The sequence below is a fragment of the Gouania willdenowi genome, chromosome 4 (assembly GCF_900634775.1).
Source record: "Gouania willdenowi chromosome 4, fGouWil2.1, whole genome shotgun sequence".
NCBI lineage: Eukaryota > Metazoa > Chordata > Actinopteri > Blenniiformes > Gobiesocidae > Gouania > Gouania willdenowi.
Window position 1 is genome coordinate 23,569,531 of NC_041047.1, and position 23,052 is coordinate 23,592,582.

The 23,052-nt window shown below is 37.5% G+C and overlaps 2 protein-coding genes across 4 annotated transcripts; one reads left to right on the forward strand and one right to left on the reverse strand.

Annotated features, from left to right (window-relative positions):
* Nucleotides 1-727: 727 nt before the first annotated feature.
* On the reverse strand, nucleotides 728-14,456 carry cts12 (cathepsin 12). Of its 2 annotated transcripts, none has more exons than XM_028444369.1 (9): nucleotides 14,335-14,456; nucleotides 4,995-5,140; nucleotides 4,786-4,905; nucleotides 3,431-3,595; nucleotides 3,135-3,356; nucleotides 2,871-3,039; nucleotides 1,352-1,457; nucleotides 1,168-1,276; nucleotides 728-1,102 (listed from the first exon to the last, which is right to left on the reverse strand). In XM_028444369.1, exons 2-8 carry the CDS (start codon nucleotides 5,097-5,099, stop codon nucleotides 1,177-1,179), a joined length of 987 nt encoding a protein of 328 aa, XP_028300170.1. In that variant the 5' UTR covers nucleotides 5,100-5,140; nucleotides 14,335-14,456; the 3' UTR covers nucleotides 728-1,102; nucleotides 1,168-1,176. The 2 variants fall into 2 exon arrangements, with proteins under 2 accessions (XP_028300170.1, XP_028300169.1); XM_028444368.1 differs by lacking the exon at nucleotides 14,335-14,456 and adding an exon at nucleotides 6,804-6,834.
* Nucleotides 9,816-22,099, forward strand: ankrd29 (ankyrin repeat domain 29). Of its 2 annotated transcripts, none has more exons than XM_028444370.1 (10): nucleotides 9,816-9,999; nucleotides 14,342-14,452; nucleotides 14,710-14,808; nucleotides 17,925-18,023; nucleotides 18,172-18,270; nucleotides 19,858-19,956; nucleotides 20,090-20,188; nucleotides 20,278-20,373; nucleotides 21,191-21,289; nucleotides 21,372-22,099. In XM_028444370.1, exons 1-10 carry the CDS (start codon nucleotides 9,985-9,987, stop codon nucleotides 21,453-21,455), a joined length of 900 nt encoding a protein of 299 aa, XP_028300171.1. In that variant the 5' UTR covers nucleotides 9,816-9,984; the 3' UTR covers nucleotides 21,456-22,099. The 2 variants fall into 2 exon arrangements, with proteins under 2 accessions (XP_028300171.1, XP_028300172.1); XM_028444371.1 differs by having other exon boundaries at nucleotides 9,964-9,999; nucleotides 14,342-14,508.
* The last annotated feature ends 953 nt before the right edge of the window (nucleotides 22,100-23,052 follow it).

Genomic DNA, 23,052 nt, shown 5'->3' on the forward strand with positions numbered 1-23,052 from the left:
TGACAGCCAGAGTAGTTAAATACTCTTCCATGGGGGAGGAGCTTGCACAAAAAGGCTGCATCGTTGTGTGTGCATCAGGTTTGCAGTAGCTAACAAAAATTTTACAAACCTTAGTTTATTATGAATCAAATGTGACAGCTTGCCCTTCACTGAAACAATATCTTCTTTATTAATAAATAGCAGGTTGATTACTTTATTTGCTGGCAGCAGAGGACTTTATTATCTATTAGTAGCTTAGCTCATCAAAAACACCTCAATATAGGAATGTATCTATGTTTCCTTTCCCCTGTCAACCCTTTCCTTTTACAAATTAGAATAGAAAACAGTAACTATGATTCCACCCAACATTATTTGTAATAAGGGAACACAGCAAATGGATTACCATTGTTTTAACAACCAGTTGTTTTAATGGTAACAACTCCAAATCATTAACCATCAGTTAAATATGTAATGGAGGAAACATGGCCCTTGAATTGTAGAGAAATAAACCCAACTAAGTCATTCTGTACATATATGTTAACATTTTTCACCATTTGTAATGACGTTTTCAATTGCAACCAGGTTCCATTAATTCATGTATTCAGATCTTTAAATAGCTCTAAATAAACCCCTGGAGGGGAAAAAAGGTATTTATTAATGAATTCATAACACTTCAGGTGGCACCTTGAGTAATATAAAATGATATTTAATATCATTATTGATTTTCTCTTCTAAAGATCCCATTGTAAAATTAATCCACAATCATGTCTACACTAACACATCCATGAATGAGTATTATTACAGTCATTTTTAGAGCTGGGATTAAATGCCATGTTGTTATAATAGTAGAATTAAAGCAATGGTCACGATAAATTAAAAACTTTATTGTGACTATGAGCACAGGTGAGTGTGTTTTAAAAAAAGCAACTTAATATCTTGATTCTTCCAAAAAGTGAACAGATTAAATCCTCACTTTGAGATAAAGAAGAGCCTTTTTCTTTGTCAGACGGTCCTTGTTTTTAATGATGTGAAAAGTTCCTTTTATTCATGTTGTTATCGATGCTTTCCGTCGCAGTAATCAGCTGAAGGTTTGTGTCCTACATCCCTCAGAGAAAACTGGCAGCTGCTCAGTAGGAAAATACAAATAATGACTCACATTTTAAAACATGACTCTGGATGTTTTGTCACCTTAAACAATCACAGAACTGGGTACAAGGCATAGCTGGCAATGCCACAAGTATTCCTGCCGTCACGGATCATTTTCATATAGCCTCCTTCACCCCAGCTGGTGCCCCAACTGAAAGAAGAAAAAGCAAGGATTTCATTCACATGAACACTTTTTGTTGTTCTCTGAGTTTATTATTAAACAGACCTGTTTTTAATGATCCAGTAGTCCTGGCCACCCTCTGAGCCGTAGCCAACCAGCAGCACCGCATGACTCAGATTGTTAGGGTTACAGTTGGGCTCATCGTAAATACCTGTGGGGCAGATTTAGATCACCATGAACCTTTTTTTTTTTTTTTTCCCCTTCTTGGGAAAACACAAACAAATTGTAAATAAAAAAATGGATCACTGTCACATTTGTTTTGTTAGCAAACATTAAATCAATACTCACACTTGAATTATTTTGACCTTCAGAAACTCATTGTCAACAGCAATCCTCGTCTAAGTTCTTCATGTTCATGCGTATTTTGAGTTTGTCCTTTATTTAACTATTGGTAGGTGAATGCTTGAAGACGTTTGTCTTAAAATGACTTTTATTATTTGCCCAACTTTACCTACAATCAGGTAGAAGATCAGTACTTCCGTACTGATGATGTATTAATAATGCAACAACTAGCAGCAATGTTTTGACAAATCCCCCTCATCTGACTTGGTTCGTAGGCATGTGATCTACCAGTCTTTCAGCCTTCCAAAAAAAGATATGTCACTTGTGCAGACGTTAAATAATCACGGTGATGAGAAATGGCAAAAGGTCTGAGGATATAAACTAGCTAGTCAGTGTTGACAAGATAATTACTACTACCAATGTTTGCTTGAACTTTAGTATTTAGCCACAGTTAGAGGAACCAACCCTACATGTGTCAGAGAAAATTAATGAACATCGGTCAATTACAAAATCAGATACACATTTTTCAAATTATATAGAAAAATATAGGAATGTATCTACCTTTTCCCTTTCCCATGTCAACCCTTTCCTTTTTCAAATTAAAATAGTAAACAGTAACAAAGGTTGCAGCCAACATTATTTGTGATAAAGGAACATCACACCAGTTGTTTTAATAACATACTGGTAATGACTCCAATTGAAGGAAATCTGGCCCTTGAATTCTACAGAAATAAACCAAACTCCAAAGGTTTTACCAGAACTGGTGAAAAACTCCCTTCTTCAACATACATTAAGTCACTCTGTACTTGAATGTTATCAATAATCACCTTTTAAATTGCAGCTAGAGTTCATTAATAATGTTTAACCTATTCTCACCTTTAAATAGCTTTAAATAAGCCCCTGGTGGGAAAAAAGGTATTTATTAATGAAGTCATAACACTTCAACTCTCTCAGGTGGCACCTCTAGCAATAATAATGGTATTTAATATCATTATTGATATTGTTTTCTAAAGATTCCATTGTGAAATTCATCCACAATCCTGTCTACACTAACGCACCCATGAATGAGTATTATTACAGTCATTTTTAGAGCTGAGATTAAATGCCATGTTGTTATAATAGTAGAATTCAAGATGTCGTCACAAAACTTTGTGACCATGAGCACAGGTAAGTGTGTTTTTTAAAACCTAAAGCCTAACCTAAACCTAAAAAACGCCAGCAAAAACATAACGTCCATAGCAGAAGTAACAATTTATTGAACACATTTGAAGCCCATGTGTACCTGAGCTGTAGAACAGGAAGCTTGAATGATCTGCATCAACAGCCACTGTGATTGGTCCAATAGTTGCTACGGCGTCAGCCAGAGCCTGCTCATCTCCTTTCGGTATGAACCTGTATTCTTTAATATGAGCAACTGCTAGTCTGCTGTCGTAGTAGCATGGCTGGGTGTCCTGTTGCGGAAAGTAAATGTTAACAGCAGGCTCAGGAAATGCCATTTAAATGTAGTCTCCTGTGATGCATGCTAAATCAGCAGGTTGGGCTTCACCACAGAGGTGTATGGGTAGGTGTCTGTCGACTGCAGCCCATTGTTGACCACATAGTCATAGGCATTGGCCATCCAAGCACCATTACAGCCATAGGTTCCGTAGGGTTTAGAACAATCCACCAGGTTTTGCTCACTAAGAGAAACAAGCTGGCCTGTCCTCTTGTACATTTGTCCTTCGATGGCCCCGGTAGTGCTGAAGGCCCAGCAGGAGCCACAGTAGCCCTGCAGGGAACATCATTTGTAAATGTAGGACTTTCATTTTGGAAAACATACAATCCACTGTAAGAATCTCCCACCTGATCTTTGACCTCTGTGACATAACCCATATTTCGATAATCAACAAACCAGCCATCTAGCATCCTTGCGTTGTTACGCAGCCTTCGAGCAGAGACCTCTCTTCCTCTGTGGGCAAACTGGGCATTTATCGGAGCACCTTGCAAGAACTGGTACTCTTGTTTTGTCTATGTAGAGGAAACATTCATTTCAGTTATTTGTATTCAGACATTATGAAGTTATAGAAGGAAATGTATTCAATGACTTAAGAAATGAAGTAATGGTAATATAATGTTGTTACTCATTGGAAATTGCTTTATTTAATTTATGACAAGAGGTCTGTGTACTAAAACTCTCAATCCTAAAAGGGGGGGCTATCATGTTTTTTCCAGGCACATAGAACCATTCTATAGCATACTCAAATAACTATGCTATCCAAAATAGTTTGGAAAATGCGGCAAAAGTTTAAAAAAATTAAATTAAATTTCCCTCTGGAGCAACTCTGTTCATGACGCTTCCATTTTGCCTCTGTCTCTTTAAGAAAGTCCTAGCTTGTCTGACACACCCATGAACGCTCCCCCTTCAATCACAGAATATTGTATTATATAAATGGTACAGTGTAAGCTCGCTACAAAACATTACAATGGTTACCAAAGTGAGGAATGCTAACACTGCTTGAACTCCCTCACTTCATCGCTCCAGTGAGTGTCGTGATGACCAGGGAAGTGTGTGTTCTCCTCCGGTCGTAGCACTTATCATAGAAAGCGCCACTTTTACGATTTAACTGATCAACTTACGGGGTTACTAAAGGATGAGTTCAGCCAGAATGTTGGCTTATTCAAGAAGTTAACCATGTAATTTTTCTCCGGTAGGAAGTGTTAACAACAGCTGCAGCAGTCTTTTTGTAGCTCTGTAGTGGGAGGGAGGGAGGGGCTGCTGCCTCAGCTCTACAGACAGTGACAAGGGAGGGAACTAGTTTGTTTTGGTTTTTTAATGCGTGCATTAGTGAGTACAAACAACATGAGCCAGTTTTCTGAGAAAAGTATTTAAAATAAGTCAATTAAAACCTAAATCTGCAGATGCGGGTGATGTGGGCTGAACTAAGAATGAGAACATAGGAGGGGGGAGGAGCCTAGTCCTCTGGGCGGACCCTCGTCCCCTCGAGCAAAACAGCAGGAAAATGGCTGCTGGCAGGAGATTTAAAGATTACTCAAAAATACGTGAATCAATCTGAGAAACACTGGAGTCATGTTTTTCAGGAGGGAATGACACACTAACATGATATAAAGCTTGAAAAAGTGATTTTTACATGATACCCCCATTTTAAAAGCCCAACTTTGTGGGCTAAAAACAACTAGAATCAAACGTTTTTCCTTACAAGGTCTCCATATTTGTTCATGGCCATTGAAAAAGGCTTCATCCCCATGTAAAATCCTTGGTTATTGTCATCAATCATCCGCTTATTCAACTCCCAGATGGATTTTCTTCTATTGTCAACCTGAAATATATATTTTTTGAAAACATACGTCATTTAGAGCGCTCGTATATTTGTGTCGTGTTGTATATTTTAAATATAAACTGTCCTACCCGTTCATCGTATGAAATGCCATGGCTGCTCTTCCAGACCTCCCACTCGGTCAGGAAAACTTCATCTGAGTCTGATAACACAAGCAGCGGGCTGGACAGCAGCATGGAGAGCAGACCTGTTCTCAGCAGTGCCCCAGCCTGCAGGACTACACATATCATAACCTTGTAGTGTACCTTTGTTATTGCACAATGGAAACAGTTCAACATTTTTAAAAAAACAAGACTTCTCAGTGGAACAGATGTCAAAAAGGTCCTGTTATTCCACACTCTCCCCCCACATGTAAAAGGTATGCATAGTAAGAAAGCTACATGGGACAGTTTGAGTTTAGCCTGGGATTGTTAAGGGTGTTCCCCTCCCTTTCATCCTGAGACCGACTTCAGATTCTCCTCAACTCAATTGTATACGCAACTAATGTTGTATTACCGCAATGTCCGAGACCAAGACTTGCCTGGGACCAGAATGCACCAAGACCAAGACTTTGGAGAGACAAGACTGAGTCAAAACCAGTTAAGACATAGACAAGTCGTTACAGGAGACAGGACAAAGACCATAAAAATCTATTTTAAAACCATGCCATGAAAAGGTTTAACATTTAAAGATCATTATTTCATTTTAATTTACACTTTACACTTTCACTTTACTTGAAGTTTTATACATAAGGCTGTCAATACGCTGTCAAGTGGTTAAGGACTGGGCTTGTAATCGGAGGGTTGCCGGTTCGAGTCCCGGGCCAACACTGTGGGATTTTGAGCAAGTCCCTTAAGCCCCAACTGCTCCCCGAGCACCGCATCGTGGCTGCCCACTGCTCCTTAGGGATGGGTCAAATGCTGAGAACAAATTTTGTATGTGCATGACAATAAAGGCTAATAATTGTCATCTTTATTAGCATGAATAAGGCTTTATGAAGGCTGTCATTAAGTGTTGTTTACAAAAGTATGACATCTTTTGCAAAATTATGAGACCTTTGGAGCTATGTTGGCATTTTTTGGGCTAGGTGGAGGGATCTGGTGGGGTGAGTTAGGTTTAGGGTTAGGGTTTACGGTTAAGGTTAGTCCAAGATAAGACCAAGACTTTCAAAATCTGGTCTGGAGAACTGGTCTAGAGTAGTACAACACTATAAGTAAGTGCAAAGAAGAGACTTTTCAAACTCTTAGAGCCTAATGTACGTCTTCATTATGACCTTAGAAAATCCAACAACCTTCATTCCGTCCTTTTTAGAGTGAGAGTTTTTTTTAGCAGTGAATAAACATTGTAGATCTGCTGCTTTTACATTCAGATACAGATTAGGAACACGGCGTGAAATAAAACATGTTCTATTTTTTTTTTTATCTAGAAGGAGATTCTTTTTAAACTCACAATGTGGTTTTAATCAGCAGTAACCCATGAGCACATCCAAAAATCCAAAACAAGTTTTGCCTCTTTTCAGGGAAATAGAAAAGTAACATTGTGCCTTGTGAGAGCATCTAATGTAATAATTCAGTCAAAAAAAGACACTTTCATGCAACCACACTCTGGCAAAAACCCTAGTTTGTAATGCTGAACCTCTAACAGGAAGCTGCAAATTGAACATCATGTTCTCACAAAGGAAATACAGAGAAACCTTACGAGATATTTAAATAACTCAATATAACCTCCCACTCCTGTAATAAGACATATTTCAGGGTTTTAGGCCAATATTGAACATGTCTCATCTTATTAATGAGCACCTTTAGCTATGCCTGGTTAAATGTCAATGATGCCAAATTATCATAATCTCTTTCTTCCTACTTTTAAATTGTTTTAAAAACTTGGACATCAGGTTTGCTTACCTGCACGGTTTGTTTCCATATTCATAGAGCCACGAAGTGCAGAAGGAGGGAGAAAATGTCACATTGTCCTTATATAGGAACAAGAGTGCGTTTGTAATGCACCATTCACTCAATCCCCAAATCAGCACCTTTGCTAGCCTGTGAGAAAGTCACAAGTCAACAAATAGAAGACGTTTTTCATGCTACTACTCTGCAATTCTCTCGTCAAAGCTGCAATATTGTAAATCCTTCAAACACCATTTAATGATTAAGTGCTACACTCAACAACAAACTGTCCAAAGCCAATAATGAATGTCACAGGGCACTGTTCTTATAAATATATGTGCCAACTTGTCATTTGCACATGTGTTGTTGTCTTTCTGCTGTTTTTGTTGTTTTTCTAATTTACGTACGTCCTACATTTTGCACTATTATTCTATGTTAGTACCCTTTTTTGTTCTTACTCTGTGCTCTCATACTGTGTTGCTGCAAATGGGAATTTCCCCTCTGGGAAATATTTTATTCTATTCTATTCTATTCAATGGATTACAACACATGATGCAATCTAAAAAAAATTCCCCAAACATTTTTTTTCCTCATGACATTTAGTTTGAAATTAACTTTTATCTTTCAATTTGTGTCCAGGGTCCCTGGAGTGAACACTTTCGTCCTCTCTGAGTGGAGTTTGCATGTTCTCCACGTGCTGGTGTGAGCTTTGCTCAGATACTCTGGTTTTCTCCCACAATCTAAAAACATGTCAGGTTAACTGCAGTCTCCAGATGGCCCATAGGAGTGAATGGGAATGTTGGTAATTGTCTGTCCGAATGTGCCGGTGATTGACTGACACGCTGTCTAGGGTGCAACCCCCTGCTTAGCATTTATAGAGGACTGAAGACAGGCACCAGTAATCCCCAGCGCGTTATAAGATGAATGAACGGAATTTCAGTTTTCAAGTTTTTTTTTTTTTTTTTTTTTTTCATCTTTTATTTCATCATTCATCATCATCATCGATCCATCATTTTACGTTCAATAGTTGGTCCTGTTTCAGGTGTTTTATATTAATGTCATTATTTTTTGTGATTAGTAATACATTTCTGTGGAGTTTCAGTGTGATTCATGGTGTCTTAATTTTGTTTCTTTTAATTGATCATATTGTCCTTAAGGCTTAAGTTTGTCACTAAATTTTAGTTTCATTAATTCTGGTCTTTTCTATGTCAGTCAGTCTGTGTTCTGCTGTGTTTTTGCATCTCCACTATGTGTGCATGTGTTCTGATTGTCTAATGAGGTTAAGCTTATTATCTGTGCTCTTTTAAAGAACAGTTTTCTAAGTGCTTATTGACTAATTACTAATTGCTAATTACGTTGTCGTTTCGCTCTTAGTTAATCAATTGATCCACTGTTACTTATAAGCAGTCAGCATTTTTTGTTGTAATTTCCTGTCTTTTATTCCACGGTTCTCTTCTTTTGTTCGGATTTAAATACATTGACTTTCTCAACAAAATGTATTTATTTTTTTCTCTCTGATCAGTCAAGATTTTTTACACTGCCATTTACAACAGAGTCACTTAAAAAAAAAAAAGTCTGAGGATTTAAGCCTTTAAGCCTCAAGGTTGTATCACCATATTATGAATAATGACCATTTGAATTCAGCATTTAGATGCATTGGAGTGAAGAACTAAACCACAACATTATGCTTACAAATTTGTTAAATTATGACAGTGGCTCCATGTGGTGTAAAGGAGCCTTTTTTTTAAGACAATGCAAAAACCAATCACTGCTCAGTCTATTACATTATGACTAATGACAGTGTGAGTGGAGAGGATGAATCAGTAATGTTAATAACATTACTGGTAAACCCAATGTTTATATTTTGTTCTGACCATTTTAGTAATGATAAATCTACAGTCGCCTTGCCAACCGCTGCCAAAAACATTCAGCCCTGTTCATAAAATGAAATATAAGTTATCACAACTGTAATCCATTGTTTTTCAACCTTGGTGGCGTGACCCCGTTGGGGATCGCCTGAAATTAAAATGGGGTCCCCTGAAATGTATAGGTTTTTACTGATTAGAATTATAGTTTAAAATTTGACTATATAAACCCAGTAGTTTATATGTATGGGATTATGAAATTGGGATACAAGCTGTGGCCCAAATTAAGAAAAAATAAATAAATAAATAAATTTAGTGCGTTCGTGCGTGCGTGTGTGTAAAGCCGTTTAGTATGAGAAATTAAATATATGTACATAAAAGTTTCAGTATATACATGAAAGTCTGAATATATGTATGAAAGTCTGAATATATATATAAAAGTTTGAATATGAATATGAAAGTCTGAAGATATATATATATGAAAGTCTGATAAAAATATATAAATATGAAAGTTTGAATATATATATATAAAAGTCTGAAATATATATATTTGAAAGTTTGAGTATATATATATATAATATATATATGAAAGTTTGAATATAAATATGAAAGTCTGAATATATATATATATATAGTTTGAATATATTAAAGTCTGAATCTATTTATGAAAGTCTGAAAAAAAAAATATATATAAATGAAAGTCTGAAAAATATATGTATATATGAAAGTCTGAATATATATGAAAGTTTGAATATATATAAGTGTATATAAAATCATAAAACGAATAACTCATAATCATCAATCTAGAGATAAAATGTATAATCAATAGTAAGATACGAGGAAAACCCCTCTGATACACGTATTGGATAGTGAAGCAAACTTTTGTATGAAAACACGCTATCCTATACTAAGAATTTACATTTGCCCAACATAAAAAAATTACTTATTGGAAATAAAAGGTTAGGATCGGTTTTTTTTAAAAAAAAATCTATGTTTATCATTAAAAATGTCCAACGCCCACTGAAAACAGGTTGGTGACCTACTTTTGGGTCGCTAACCACAACAAAAGTATGGGCATTTTTAATGATTTATTTTCCATAAAGAACATCACAAGCAGAGGCGTAGGTAGGAGTTGTGCAGCGCCCCCTGCTGGCCCCACACTGGCACTGAGTCAGGAGGCAGAGACTGCGGTGGATGATGCGCTAGGGACGGTTCTATCGGTTCTATCTGATATAATAATATATAAGTGAGAAACCGCCAACACCCAAACCCAGTGCAGCAGAAACAGGAGAACCTGGTCACAGACATGAGCTGTGACTGAGCTCCGCAGGATGTCTGTCAACAAGGTAAACCCGAGCTTCTCCACATACATGTGATGCTAAACCAGTGTGACACAGACCGTCTCCCAGTCTATATAAATGTGTGTATTCTAGTGTGTTGTGTAGGCTGTCGTATACAAAACGCTTCAGTACACACCTCCATCTGCAGTGCGCAGGCGTTTAACGTGTAGTTGTGTTTGCTTTACATGTATGTTGTGGAATCTGATTTCCAGGGCCTCGTCTAGGCTTTTTAAAACCCAAGGTGGATTAAGGAGCCCCCCAGCCTCGCCCCCCTCCCCAAATGTAGTTTTCATAAACAATAGACCGAAATGATAAAAAAGCCTCACCAAAGCCTTTATTCATTTGTATCACATAAAATGAATTATTACATCCAACTGCTGGCCTTATAACAAACCATGATTTATTAGGTACTGAACTTAAAGGGCCTGCCCTGTACTACAAAGCAGGTTATAAACAAGTTTATTTAGGCCAGGGTTTTTCCAACCTGAATCTGTGTGCGCTCACATAAAAGGGGTGGAGATGGCAGCGTCTGACCAATCACAAACACGGAGCCGTTTATGTCACAATTGAGAAATATTTTATTTAAAAAATAATAAAAATTCAAATCCATAATTCAGGGTAAAAACAAGAAAGTGTCTATTTGTACGGTTGCCGTACGGACAACCCCTGGTGCTATTGGTATGGTTACCGAAGTACACGTACGTAGCGTCTTAGGGTTAGTTTTAGGGTTAGGTTATAACCCAATATCGCAACAATCTTTAGTGTTGTGTTAGGTTAGGGTTAGGGTTAGGTTTATGGTAAGGTTTATGCCGTGTTCACACCAAATGCATCTAAAGCGTCAGGTGTACATTAACAATACATGGTGGATGCCTTTCTAGGGAGCGTCGGAGGTCCCGCTGCGCATCCCACGCCTCCTGTGCGGCACGTTTTGAAGCTTTTCGCGCGGCGGATGCTTTTGACGTGCGTCCGGTGCCTCCAATGTGGCCGACGCTGGAGTTGGTATTGTTGAACTTTTGGGGCATATCACGGCGCATCAACCAACCAGGAGCGTTCCCCAACCATGACGTATTCAGAATAATGAGAGACAGATGGACCGGCGCTCTTCTGCTGGAATAGAGCGCCTGTAGTTGGAGAACTGGTAGGAGATGCGAGCACCGATGCGGGTCAGCAGACTGGGCACGGAAAAGACAGAAGTAGCGCTGAAAGCGACTCTCGTCTGAGCGCAGCACTGGTGAATCCAGAAACGACGCCGAGGTGCAAATAAAACCAATCACTTCACAGTCACTGGGTGAATTATGAACGTAACTGATCGCCACAATATCATCCATTGTATGAACACCACCAGCAACAGAGAAGCCCCTCCCCTCGACGCGCGTCCCGAGCATCTTCGACGTTGGTGACAAGCCTTTGTATTCAATGAGCACAAGCGTGAGGCGCGATTGTGACGTACGAAACGCGTTTGGTGTGACCGTACCATTAGTCTTGTCAGGCCTAAACTAACCAATGACTGACCTATCATGTGACCTAAACTGGCCAAATAGGGGCGCTGCGCACGGAATGTCGATACGGCAACCGTACGGATAGTCACTGCATTAAAACAACACCGTTTCTGTAGCAAGAGCAGGAAGGAAGGAATGCACTGTTAATGCGTAAATTTGTGAGATTACATAATATAAATTCATCGGATGATAAACTGACAGCGCTCCAATTACTCGTTATTACAACACAGTCATGTTTCTATTCACGTTGTCCAACTCAATTTATCACACACTGGGAGGAGAATGCATTGTTTCGCCTCTTTAAGTTGTTGATGCTAGATTGGCTAGTTTGCATGGAGGTATAGCTGCTGTATTTCATTAGTCGTTTGTTTGGTTGGATTTTGGTGGAACTAACAAGAATTTGCGGCAAGGGAAGGACTCTTACTTTTTCTAAAATAAAAGTTTGTTAAGAAACCCTAGCCCAAGAAAGTCTTGTAATCATTACGGCAAAGGATAGCGGTGGTGGGACACCTGGTGAATATATGCACTGGTGGTAGTAACGACACATTCATGTATCCATTCCACTGAGAATTTCTTTTCAACAATGCTTTGCCTTTTAATTTTGATAGATGAAATAAAGTATCCTCAATGATATTAGGTATGTGTCTTGCATCCTAAATCTGGTTGCTAAGATCATGTCATAAAATCAAGGTGTGCAACACACTTGGGAGTCAGTCACCAGTTATAACTGACACTAGAATAACTGAAACACCAGTGACAGCAGCCAGAAACCATTAGCAGACTAAAAGGAAAAATACTTTTACGTTTAATAAAAAAAAAAGGAGCTGTGTCAATATATATTGACAGTGTCGGTATCATAAAGTAGTAATGTTGGATACAACCAGGTTATTATCCCCAAATAAATTACACCGAGGGTAATGAAGCATTGAGCATTTACTGATTTCCCTTAAACACACCTCATATTTTATTTGCACATACAGTACATTTCCCCCTTAAACACACACCCACGGGTTGGAGGAGTGGCTCTCCTTCGGGGAATGGAGAAGCAATCGAGTGCAGGAAGACGTGCATAGATTATAGGAGCCAGTTTGTCCTCCATCCATCCTTGTTCAACATCCTCTTTAGCATAAACAGGGTTAAGTGGAGCGGTAATTCATGCAAGCGCAAATGTCACACATGTGGGTTGATTATTAGACCAACACAAAGAGGAAGTGAACTAAAGCCTTTTAACTTTTTTTTTTTTTTTTAACTACGAACGATGTGTTGTGACAATACAAACACAGTATTTTCATCCATTCTTTACATCCATTTATCCTGTTTGGCTTTGTAAGCTAAGATTTTAGGCGGGAAAATGAGATATTTAATCATTATTGTGTTCTAGTTTGAACTTCCACGTATAAATAAATGATCGAATATGTAAGGTACCAATATCAAAGCGATAAGTCCCTGCAGGATCTTCACTTTCAATTTATTATTTGATTTTGTGGCCACTTTTGTGAAATAATTTGGATTTGAAATTTGAGAGTTCTTTTAACAATTTGATATCATGTGATATACGTAAGTATAGGGAAAATGTGAGCCCTGCTAATATTGTGGAGGAAATTTGTGTTTTTATTTTGAAGATATCTAGCTGAGATAGTTACGACTGAATTAGTTTAATTTGTACAAAAATGAATGGTTTCTTTGTTGGTTTTTTGCTTTCTACTGTGGGCCAAATTGGACTCTCTGAAGCAGTGGTTCTCGAACCTTTTTTGCCCATCTACCCCCTTTGTCTAACTACCACATTTTGCTCAGAATTCTATGAAAAAAATAACTTCAGAGCGTAATGATGGAATGAATGAATGATAACACACATTTAAGGAATCTCATTCTAATTAAGTGGAATGAAACTTTATTTAGTGCCTCCTGAATAGATTTTTAGATTATTTTTATAGTTTTTTTTACATTTCCCATCTGGTGCGGGACCAATACTGACCCTTGTATTTTCAGTTCATAATCTAATCAAGATCATTTTCAACATCATTATTTTTAGCTAAAAATAAACATTAGAAAACCCATATTTTTAACATTTTTGTTTGTTAATTTACCACTTTCAAATAACCCCTGTATTTATTTATTTATTTATTTAACTGACTTGGTGGCAGTCCAATACGTAAATGATGTCAACATTCAACATGTGATAAGGTTAACTAACTTTTACTATACGTGCTTTGTTCTTGCAACAAATAAAGAAAAAAAAATATTGAATTTATTATATTGCTTTTTAACTAAAACTAAAATAAAAATAACCTCATATTCTTTTTACATTTTTGTTTGTTATTTTCTACTTTCTCTCTCTTAAACACCCCCAGTAGTGTCATCGCGGGTACACGAACCCCCATTTGAGAAACCCTGCTGTAAAGGGCCGGATTTGGCCCCCAGGCTTTGAGTTTGACATGTGTGTTTTAAACAGATGAGAGTTATTTTACTGGGTTGCTAACATCTGTACCATTCAGTGCAATAACTAACAGTTGGTTGACAGAATATGACCTTATGTAAAGGTTTAAACCCAATGCATTTTGTGTAATACTCAATCTTTCATTGTCGTCAATGTCTGGAAAAATACTTGCTTGTAAAACTGTACTTTAGGTTTTGATTGCTCTGCAGCGATCAGACCCAAACTTTGCTTGTTATCTGGATACTCATTATGTCGCACTTCATCTTCACCCCTACTTTACCACACAACTCTGTGAACTTCCACGTTTGAACAGAAACACCTGAACGCAATCTACCGTCATTACTGTCTGGTGTGTGTAATGCTGTAATGGAGGCTTCAGATTGCTGTTTTGTTGTGTGTAATTACCTTGCAGAAGGAAACACCCCTGGCTAACGCCGCGTTTTGGGCAGCAAGGAGGGGAAACTTGGCTCTGCTTCAGCTGCTGCTCAACAGCGGTCGTGTAGACGCAGACTGCAGAGACAGTGTACGGACCCTGCATGACCCAGCTCAGCTGCATGCATTAAGCATAACCCACCTGTGGTAGGAACACAGAGCGCTGCATGTCTGTGCTTTGCATATTCCCATTTACTTACCTTTTTTTTTTCTTTCTTTTTGTTTCGTTTTGTTTTAATGACCAGTTGAATCTGCCGGAATGAATGGCTTCATGCCCATATGAAATAAACTTTGTTTTTCTTCTTCTGAATTAAAGCATTTATTTATCTTACTTCTGTTTGTTTGCAGTACGGGACAACAGCACTGATGGTAGCATCGTATAGCGGCCATTATGACTGTGTCAAGGAGCTTATCATGCAAGGAGCTGATATCAACTACCAGAGAGAGGTGCAGTATGCTGGGGAATAGTCGACTGCTGACACTAGTTTTACTCACTGATACAAATTTATTAAAACTTTACAATTTAAAGTGTCAGTTTAGGATCTTCGCAGTTGGTAATTGGCAGATTTTTCACTGCAGAGGCCTATATGTAATGTACGTATTAGCAAACCAGATACTCTCCCATAGTAGATACAAGATGTTTCATTAAACAGTTAGCTCTCCTTTGTTTCATCATTCTACATGATAATGTAAAGGAAGAAATACTGGCGTTTCATTAATTAATTTGTTTTTTTGCATTTCTTTTAAATACTAGATTTTTCTCGCTGAGTTATTACATTGGACACACAGTTTAAATTGCTTATAAAGGTTTTTTCCAAGAAAAGAAGCGCATTATACTAAATAATTAGTCATTAAAAGCTGAATCACATTGGCTATTTTTTTACACCATGTTAGGCTGCGCTCATTCAATTCAATGCAGCAGCTTCATGAAGCTTATTATAGTGGCATAAAACGGAATACCAAATGCATTCTTTTTTATGCAAATAAGTAAACGTGCGAGAACAAAATTATTTTTAAGCTTTGTTCAGTTTAAAAAAAAAATAAATGAATAAAGAATGATGTTCACTTATCTAAGCTACATCTCACACTACATCTCTGGCTTTATTTGGATGATCTCCAAGGTCAGTTTTGGCCTGCATGCTCGTTCTATGTGCACCTGTTTGCACCTAATACATAATGACACTTTATCATTCATAACATCAAAAAACACAGATGTCCATTAACTTTACCCACTCAAAAGTATTGAGTGCTTTTAATGAGTTTAATGACCTCTCTATGATGTGTGATTAGTTCTCAAGCCCAGTGTGGGTTCCTCTTTTAGTTATTATTTTGTTCAGACAGTCCTTGTGTTTTTGTAGCTGTCTAGTTTTTAAGCTTTCTGGTTGAGTTTTATATATTTGATCTTTTGTCTCTGTGGTTTTAGGGATTCAGGCGGGTGTGTGTGCGTGTGTGCGTGCGTGTGCGTGAGTGATGAGGCTCCCTCCTGTTTTGCACTCAAGTGTGCTTCATTCTCAATCAGCCCTACACTACCAAGCTGGATTTTCTCTTATCAAGCTAAATTCCAGAATGATTAATTAATTACTACTCATCCCGTCACGATGTGGAATTATCTGTACAGTAATAAAGTGAAACTGACTGATCAGCGTTTTTTGTCCGAGGAATTATTATTGTATAATATCACAAATTTATGCATTAATAGTCTGTATTTTTCTTCCTGGCTTTCGCTTTTGGCTGGAATTATTGATTCGAATTCTTATTTTTTAAGAATAATGGTCTGTTCCTCTACAGCAGTGGTTCCCAAACTTTTCACAGTCCCGTACCCCTTCAGATATTTAACCTGAAGCCATGTACCCCCTTCTCCTGTACATTTAAAAACATAATAATGTAATATCATATACAATGTAGCCCTACAGCACAAATCTGGACCTTTAGACCATTACATTTGGCCTGCAGGAGAAAGTAAAAAAAACAGAAAAAAACATAAATTATTGTCCAGATTACCAAATAATTAAGTTGTAGGTAAATCAGCTCAGATATCTCCGATGTATAAATAAACAAATTCAATGTATATTCCACACTATTTGGAGAATCACAATTTTCTCATTCTTTTTTTCCCCATTTTAAATATATAATTGTCAAAAAGTCAATTTTCCTGCAATTACTGAACATAATTTCCACAAATTGAATAAAAATTGGTCTGAAATTGAATGAAATTTGAAAGAGAAAATCCTGCAGGGACTGATATGTCACTTATTGCTTGAATATTATTGGCGCTTTACGTACTTTACACGACGTATGAATCATACATAAAGTATAAACTTGTGTACATTAGTTATTGTTTTTTTAATTTCTATTCACGTACCCCCTATGACAATTTGCGTACCCCACTTTGGGAACTAGGCTCTAGAGTCTATGGTGAAGTACGATACTCTGCCCGTGGTCAGATGCTACAAACTCCACACATTTTATGTGAGCGTTCACTGATCCAGATTGGAAACCTCAGCTTTAAATGATCATGTTGATAACCAGCGTAGTACAGCTGATCAGTGGTGACACATTTTTAGCTAAGGTAGGTTGACCAGATGTCCCCATTTACCCAGGACAGTCCTGATTTTCAGAGTTGTGTCCCGCGTCTCTGTTGATTTTCCCCAAATCATTGATTTGTCCCGTTTTTTCATGAGCTCAGTCATGTTTGTCCTGTTTATTAAGAAATGGACGTCAAAGCTGCAGCACATTTTGCCTAAAAACGTGATCTCTGTGGACCGTGAGCTGTCAATCACAGCAGTTGCCATGGTGGCGCTTGCAATATAAACCAATTAAAAAGCTCAAAAGTCTTTCACGTGTTTGCAACTCAATGCTGATTGGTCAATGGCATTAACAATATTACTCTTTTGCTTCCTCTCATGCTTTTCTCCTTCGTGGGGCGACTGTAGCTCAGGTGGTAGAGGGTTGTCTTCTGATCGAGAGGTTGGGGGTTCGATCCCAGTACCTGACTATGTGTCGAAGTAAATCAAGTCCATTTACCATTCAACCTGCCAAAAAGAAAAACTTTTTTTTTTTAATTATTATTCAAAACAATTTTATGTTTACCTAACATGTTGCTTTTTTTGACTGATGGACACTTTATATTTGGTTCAGCTGTTGCAATAATACATTTTATCCAAATGGAAAAATATATACATATAATTCATGTGACCTCTTTTCATTACAAATAAAACTATATTCAAATAGTTTCTTTTGAAAATCTATCATCTTCTTTGGTTAAATTACTGTCCTGGTTCTGAGTTTTAAAAATCTTGTCACCCTAGGTTAAGGCAAGCCCGCTAATGGAGAACTACCACAGATATGTTTATCCAGCTTCGTAGAACCGGACTTGGGTCAGGTTTTGTGTTCTTGGGTTTCTTTACTTTGTTGTTTTGAGTTTTTGTAATAATAATAATATAAATAATAATAGGCAGGTTTTATGAGCGCTACTCCTGCCTGCTGCCTCCTCTCTTTGTATCTGGGTCCTCTGACGCCTCACTGTACGACAGAGATAAACAGCCATGCCTCTTTTAATCCAGACAGGTTCGACTGCCTTGTTCTTCGCCTCCCAGCAGGGTCACCATGACGTCGTTAAACTGCTCTTTGAATTTGGTGCCTCTACTGAAATCCAAACAAAGGTAATCTGAAACAGCATGAATTAGCTTAAAGAAATGAGCAAAAAAAGTGGCTGGTTGAAGCCTATAAAATGGACAACTAAAGGTTCCTTTAATCTGCCATCATGTGCAGTATTTACTCACGACTTTGTGTTCATTTGTTGTTCTGCAGGACGGAGGCACGGCTCTCACTGTGGCTTCTCAGTATGGTCACTTCAATGTGGTGGATGTGCTGTTAAAGAATGGAGCCAATGTCCACGATGAGCTAAACGTGAGACCCTATAGCACATGTGTCAAACTCAAGGTCCAAGGGCCAAATACGGCCCTTTGGAGCATCCAATTCAGCCCACAGGAGAAAGTTAAAATGACAGAGAAAACATGAATCATTTTGTAAATGAAACTCAACAATATTTGCCAGAGCGCGCAGTTTTCCCGGTGCTTATGTCACATGATTGCAATCATTTTCAATGTTGAAAAAACTCAAAAGTCCTTCCTTAAATTATGACATAATATTTACCTTAATTGAATAGAAATTGGTCACCAAATCTTGGAAATTTAAAGTGAAGATCATCTTGGGACTTATATCTATCCCTTATTGCATGGATATAATTGCTTTCTTTAATATTTTGTATTTTATGCAAACCAGGGCACAATAATGTTGAAATGACTCGTTTTCCAGCATAAAATCTGTGGCCCACTTGAGATCAAACTGCTGTATTTGGCCCCTGAACTAAAGTAAGTGTGACACCCCTGCCCTATAGCCTTCACATCAGCAATGTTTCTCCCTTTGCTGTCACTCCCATCCCGCCCACCTGTGTTAAGCCTCACTGTGTCAGAAACATGACGATTAGCTGCACACAGTGTCCCTGCACCTGGAATCTGGTCACTCAGGTTTCTGCAGATCGCTGAGTCAGATATGAATCACATTGGGCAGGCTTGTTGTTTGTCCATAGGCTGACAGCACAATGCTGAATGTGCCAAGAAATAGCATTAATAATAGCATGATGTGTTACTGGACACAGTTTTTATCTTTTGAAAATGGTTAATATTAGTTAGTTAGCATATTTGGTTAATGAGGTGTTCATTTGTGCCTCTCCATTTGATTAAAACCATTCAGCAAAGACTATATTATTGTGTATAATGTAACAGCACTTCAATACATATAGAAATAATTTGTGTAGTATAATAAAAATGTAGATGTACTGTAACAATGCAACCCCTTCAGCAACAGTTTGGATTAATAAAATGATAGAAATAACAAGCGTGCCTCTTTAAACCACTGCACCAAACCAAATGGAAAATTTTACAAAAGAAACTTGCATATTTTTCGAAGCAAACCTAAAATATGAATAAGAATAATAAATATCTAATGATTAACAAATCAATAATTAACCAAACATATTTAAAAGGAACTATGGATAACTAGCAGCGTGGGGAATTCCTTCAGGGATGTGAGACTCTGGCCCTCACGAACACCGGATACGTCTCACAAGTGGTGATTACCGTACATTTCATGGCTTTGAAATGTGTTTCTTTGTTTTTGTTCATCCATGAATGTTAATGGTTTAGTTGCTTTGCTGTCTATTCAAGTAAATGCCTCTCCCTTTGCTCAATGCGTCATCATAGATCTTGAGAAAATGATGGCTTTATTTAAAAGCTGTTTGGCCAATCATGTTTTGGTTGTGTAAAATGTCCCTCTTTAAAATATATATAATATTTATGTGTGAACTAGACCTAAATCTAAGAGAGAATCCTTTCAAATATAAATGTTCATTACTGTTTAGTTTATGCTTTAATGAATTACTATCAGAGCATTCCTAACTTACTACACTGTATTTGGATGGGTTTTTTCTACCAGGATGGTGCCACTCCCCTTTTTCTTGCTGCCCAAGGAGGTCATGTGACTGTGATTCGCCAGCTTTTGTCAGCTGGTGCCAAAGTCAACTATTCAAGGGAGGTAATATCAGATCCCACTGCAGATCTTTGACACACATCTCTTTAAATATATTCACTACCACTCCTCTTCTTCTCCCCATTCTCACTTGCATCTATTAAGTGTGATAGTCATTTCTCTTGCACCTGTTCTCCAGGATGGCACTGCCCCCCTGTGGATGGCGGCTCAGTTGGGTCACTGTGAGGTGGTGAAGGTGCTCCTCTTACGAGGCGCAGACCGGGACGCTGAAAACCAAGTACAATCATTGCATCTCAGAATCTCATTTTACATTAACTGCTTAAAGCATCCCTCGTTTTTCATACGCTGTCTCCGTTCTGTTTTCAGGATGGATCTACAGCTTTATTTAAAGCAGCTTTGAAAGGACACAATGATGTCATTGAGGAGATGCTGAGGTTTTGTCCATCACTTGGTCTTCTTAAGGTAGAGCTTGCTGCTACATTGAATGCCAACTGCATGCAGATACACCGAGGCTGGCAGAAAAAAAAAGCACAGTCACAGTTTAGTGCTGACTTAATCACTTAAATATCTGAAATGTGTCGGCAGTTCCAGCCAAGAGTTTAAGATTTTCACCGGCATTTATTTATTTGTTTGTTTGTTTGACTGTTAGCAGGATTACGTCAAAAGCACGAACAGTTTTTGTCAAATTTTAACCAAAGATAGACATTATGGCATTGAAGATTCCATTAAAAGATACATAAGCACATTTTAAGTGTTAAAGCCTTGCAATAATGATGGACTGCTCCAAGATTGTTTGTGTACTAATAGTGGTACGCTAAGTACCACCATTAGTAAGTAGTTTTTTTTCTTAACCTTTAACCTTTTTTTTTTAACTCCAGTACCGTAGGTGGCGATATGCACCTATTCAAGTTGGTTGTAACACACCATTATCCAAGAACAACAACAACTAGATTTTATTACATTTTGGAGGGGACCTGGATCAATATGCTGTTTATGGACCAAAATCCCTATCTCCCATCATTGCTGAAATTTTTAAAAATTAATATCTCGGTTCGTAATCGACCGGTCTTTATGAAATGTGACTCAATTCCCCTCAAATAGCCACTAATAGCTATAGGATGGATGGGAATTTCTGTCTCAAATCGATCAACATCAAGGACGAATGTTGTTTCAGTGCCTACTGCACCCATTCCCCTCACATGTGGCTGCGTACAGAGACAATCGGCGGTATTTTAAAAGGTTTTTGACTGACGGTTCTGGTTTTATGTTGTTTCTCCAGAATGGCTTCTCTGCTCTCCATGCTGCTGTTTTGAGCGGTAATGCCAAAACTGTCTTGCTGTTGCTTGGGGCCAACGCGGACCCCATGCTGCCTAACAAGGTAATGATCTCCAGACTAAAAGACAGGAGACAAACAATGAAAATACAGATTTTTAACTTTTTTTTTTTTGCATGTCTTGCAGAATAATGAACTTCCTGCAGATCTGACAAAGAATGAACGCATTTTAAATGTTTTACATCCGAGGAAGATGAACAGAGACAGCTGATGACAACCAAAGCTTTTGCCTTAAAGTCTTCCCTTACATATAGATTAGATTAATGCCTAGAATGCCTCTTGGCTGCACTGAGAAGAAAACAACTAATGCAAGTTGTTGAAGCATTATTTAAATTGGACATTTCTGTGTCACTAGGATGTAATGTCATGGAGTGTTTAACAAGAGATGTTCTCTAGAAGGGAACGTATGAGCATCCATCCACGCAACTTTTAAAAATGAATGGATTTATTCTGAATTTGAATTAAATTTGGTCACATTTGGGGCATTTGACCAGTGCTTCCTGTTAATCTATAAAAAAGCATGAATGGCCTCAAGCCATTATTGTCAACTATATTAGCAAAATCTGTTAAAATGTTGTATAAATGCAGATGTTATAGAAGCTGAAGGAGTTACTGATATTTGTGACATTGTTTTGTCCTGTCTAAACTCAAATATTGAATTCAAAATATTAATATTTTTAATAGTTAGGCAGGATGATTGATAAAAATTATACTTTTCAAAAACAGACTGAATGAGTATTCATATTTTGAGTTTGGAATGACAATATATGTATTATTACTCATAAGAAAAAAATTATCAAATTCTAAGTAAGAAGTCCCTTTGGAATATACAGTAAGTGTTGAGATTTATGAAACACATACCCACATTGATATGCTGCAGGTTGCAATACAACAACAAGGTCAATCATCTAAATTGCAGCCTCATACAGTAATCAAGAAACTGCTGCTGAATAAAGCTTTCGCATACCAAACAGATTCAATTCAATTCAACTTTATTTATATAGCGCAAAACACAACAAAGTCATCTCAAAGCGCTGAACAAAATATAAAGTCCATAGTAAGAAAGAAGATCTGGACTCCGAACAGACAAATAAAATGTGTCTGCTATGAGCTTATTGCTCCTCTGTTGGCGTAATACATTATATACCTTCTTTTTATTTTTTTGTTTATCCAAGGCAGCGGTGTCAAACTCATTTTGGTTCAAGGGCCAAATTCAGACCAGTTCAATCACAAATGGGCCACAAGTTTTAAGCCAACATTAATGTGCCCAAGTTTGCACTTTTACTCATAAATTAGACATAAAGTATGTAAGGCATAATAAACAATACCCAAGCATAAGTGACAGATACCTAAATGTTATTTAATGTATTTATGTTTTGACCAATTTTTCTTTAATTCGGGGAGATTTTGTGGATTAATTTGACAAAAAATTGCAGGATTTTGGAAAAAATTACAGGTCTTTCAACAACATTTTACAGCTGAATTATTTAATAATTTACACAATGATTCATGTATTCTCTGTCATTTTTACTTTCTCCTGTGGGCCGAATCGGATGCTCTAAAGGGCCGGATTTGGCCCCTGGGCCTTGAGTTTGACACGTGATCTAAAGGTGTGGTAAGATTTTAGTTATTTGACCTTGCTGTACATTAATATAATTCATTTATTAATTCATTAATTAAATGTAAGAATTAATATCCCGGTGTGCCTGAATTCTGTAGATACAATTGCAAATATGATGATGGATAATTCAATTTCCTCAGTCACATATGATTAAAACATGTAATTAAAGTTCTAAAATAATTTTAAA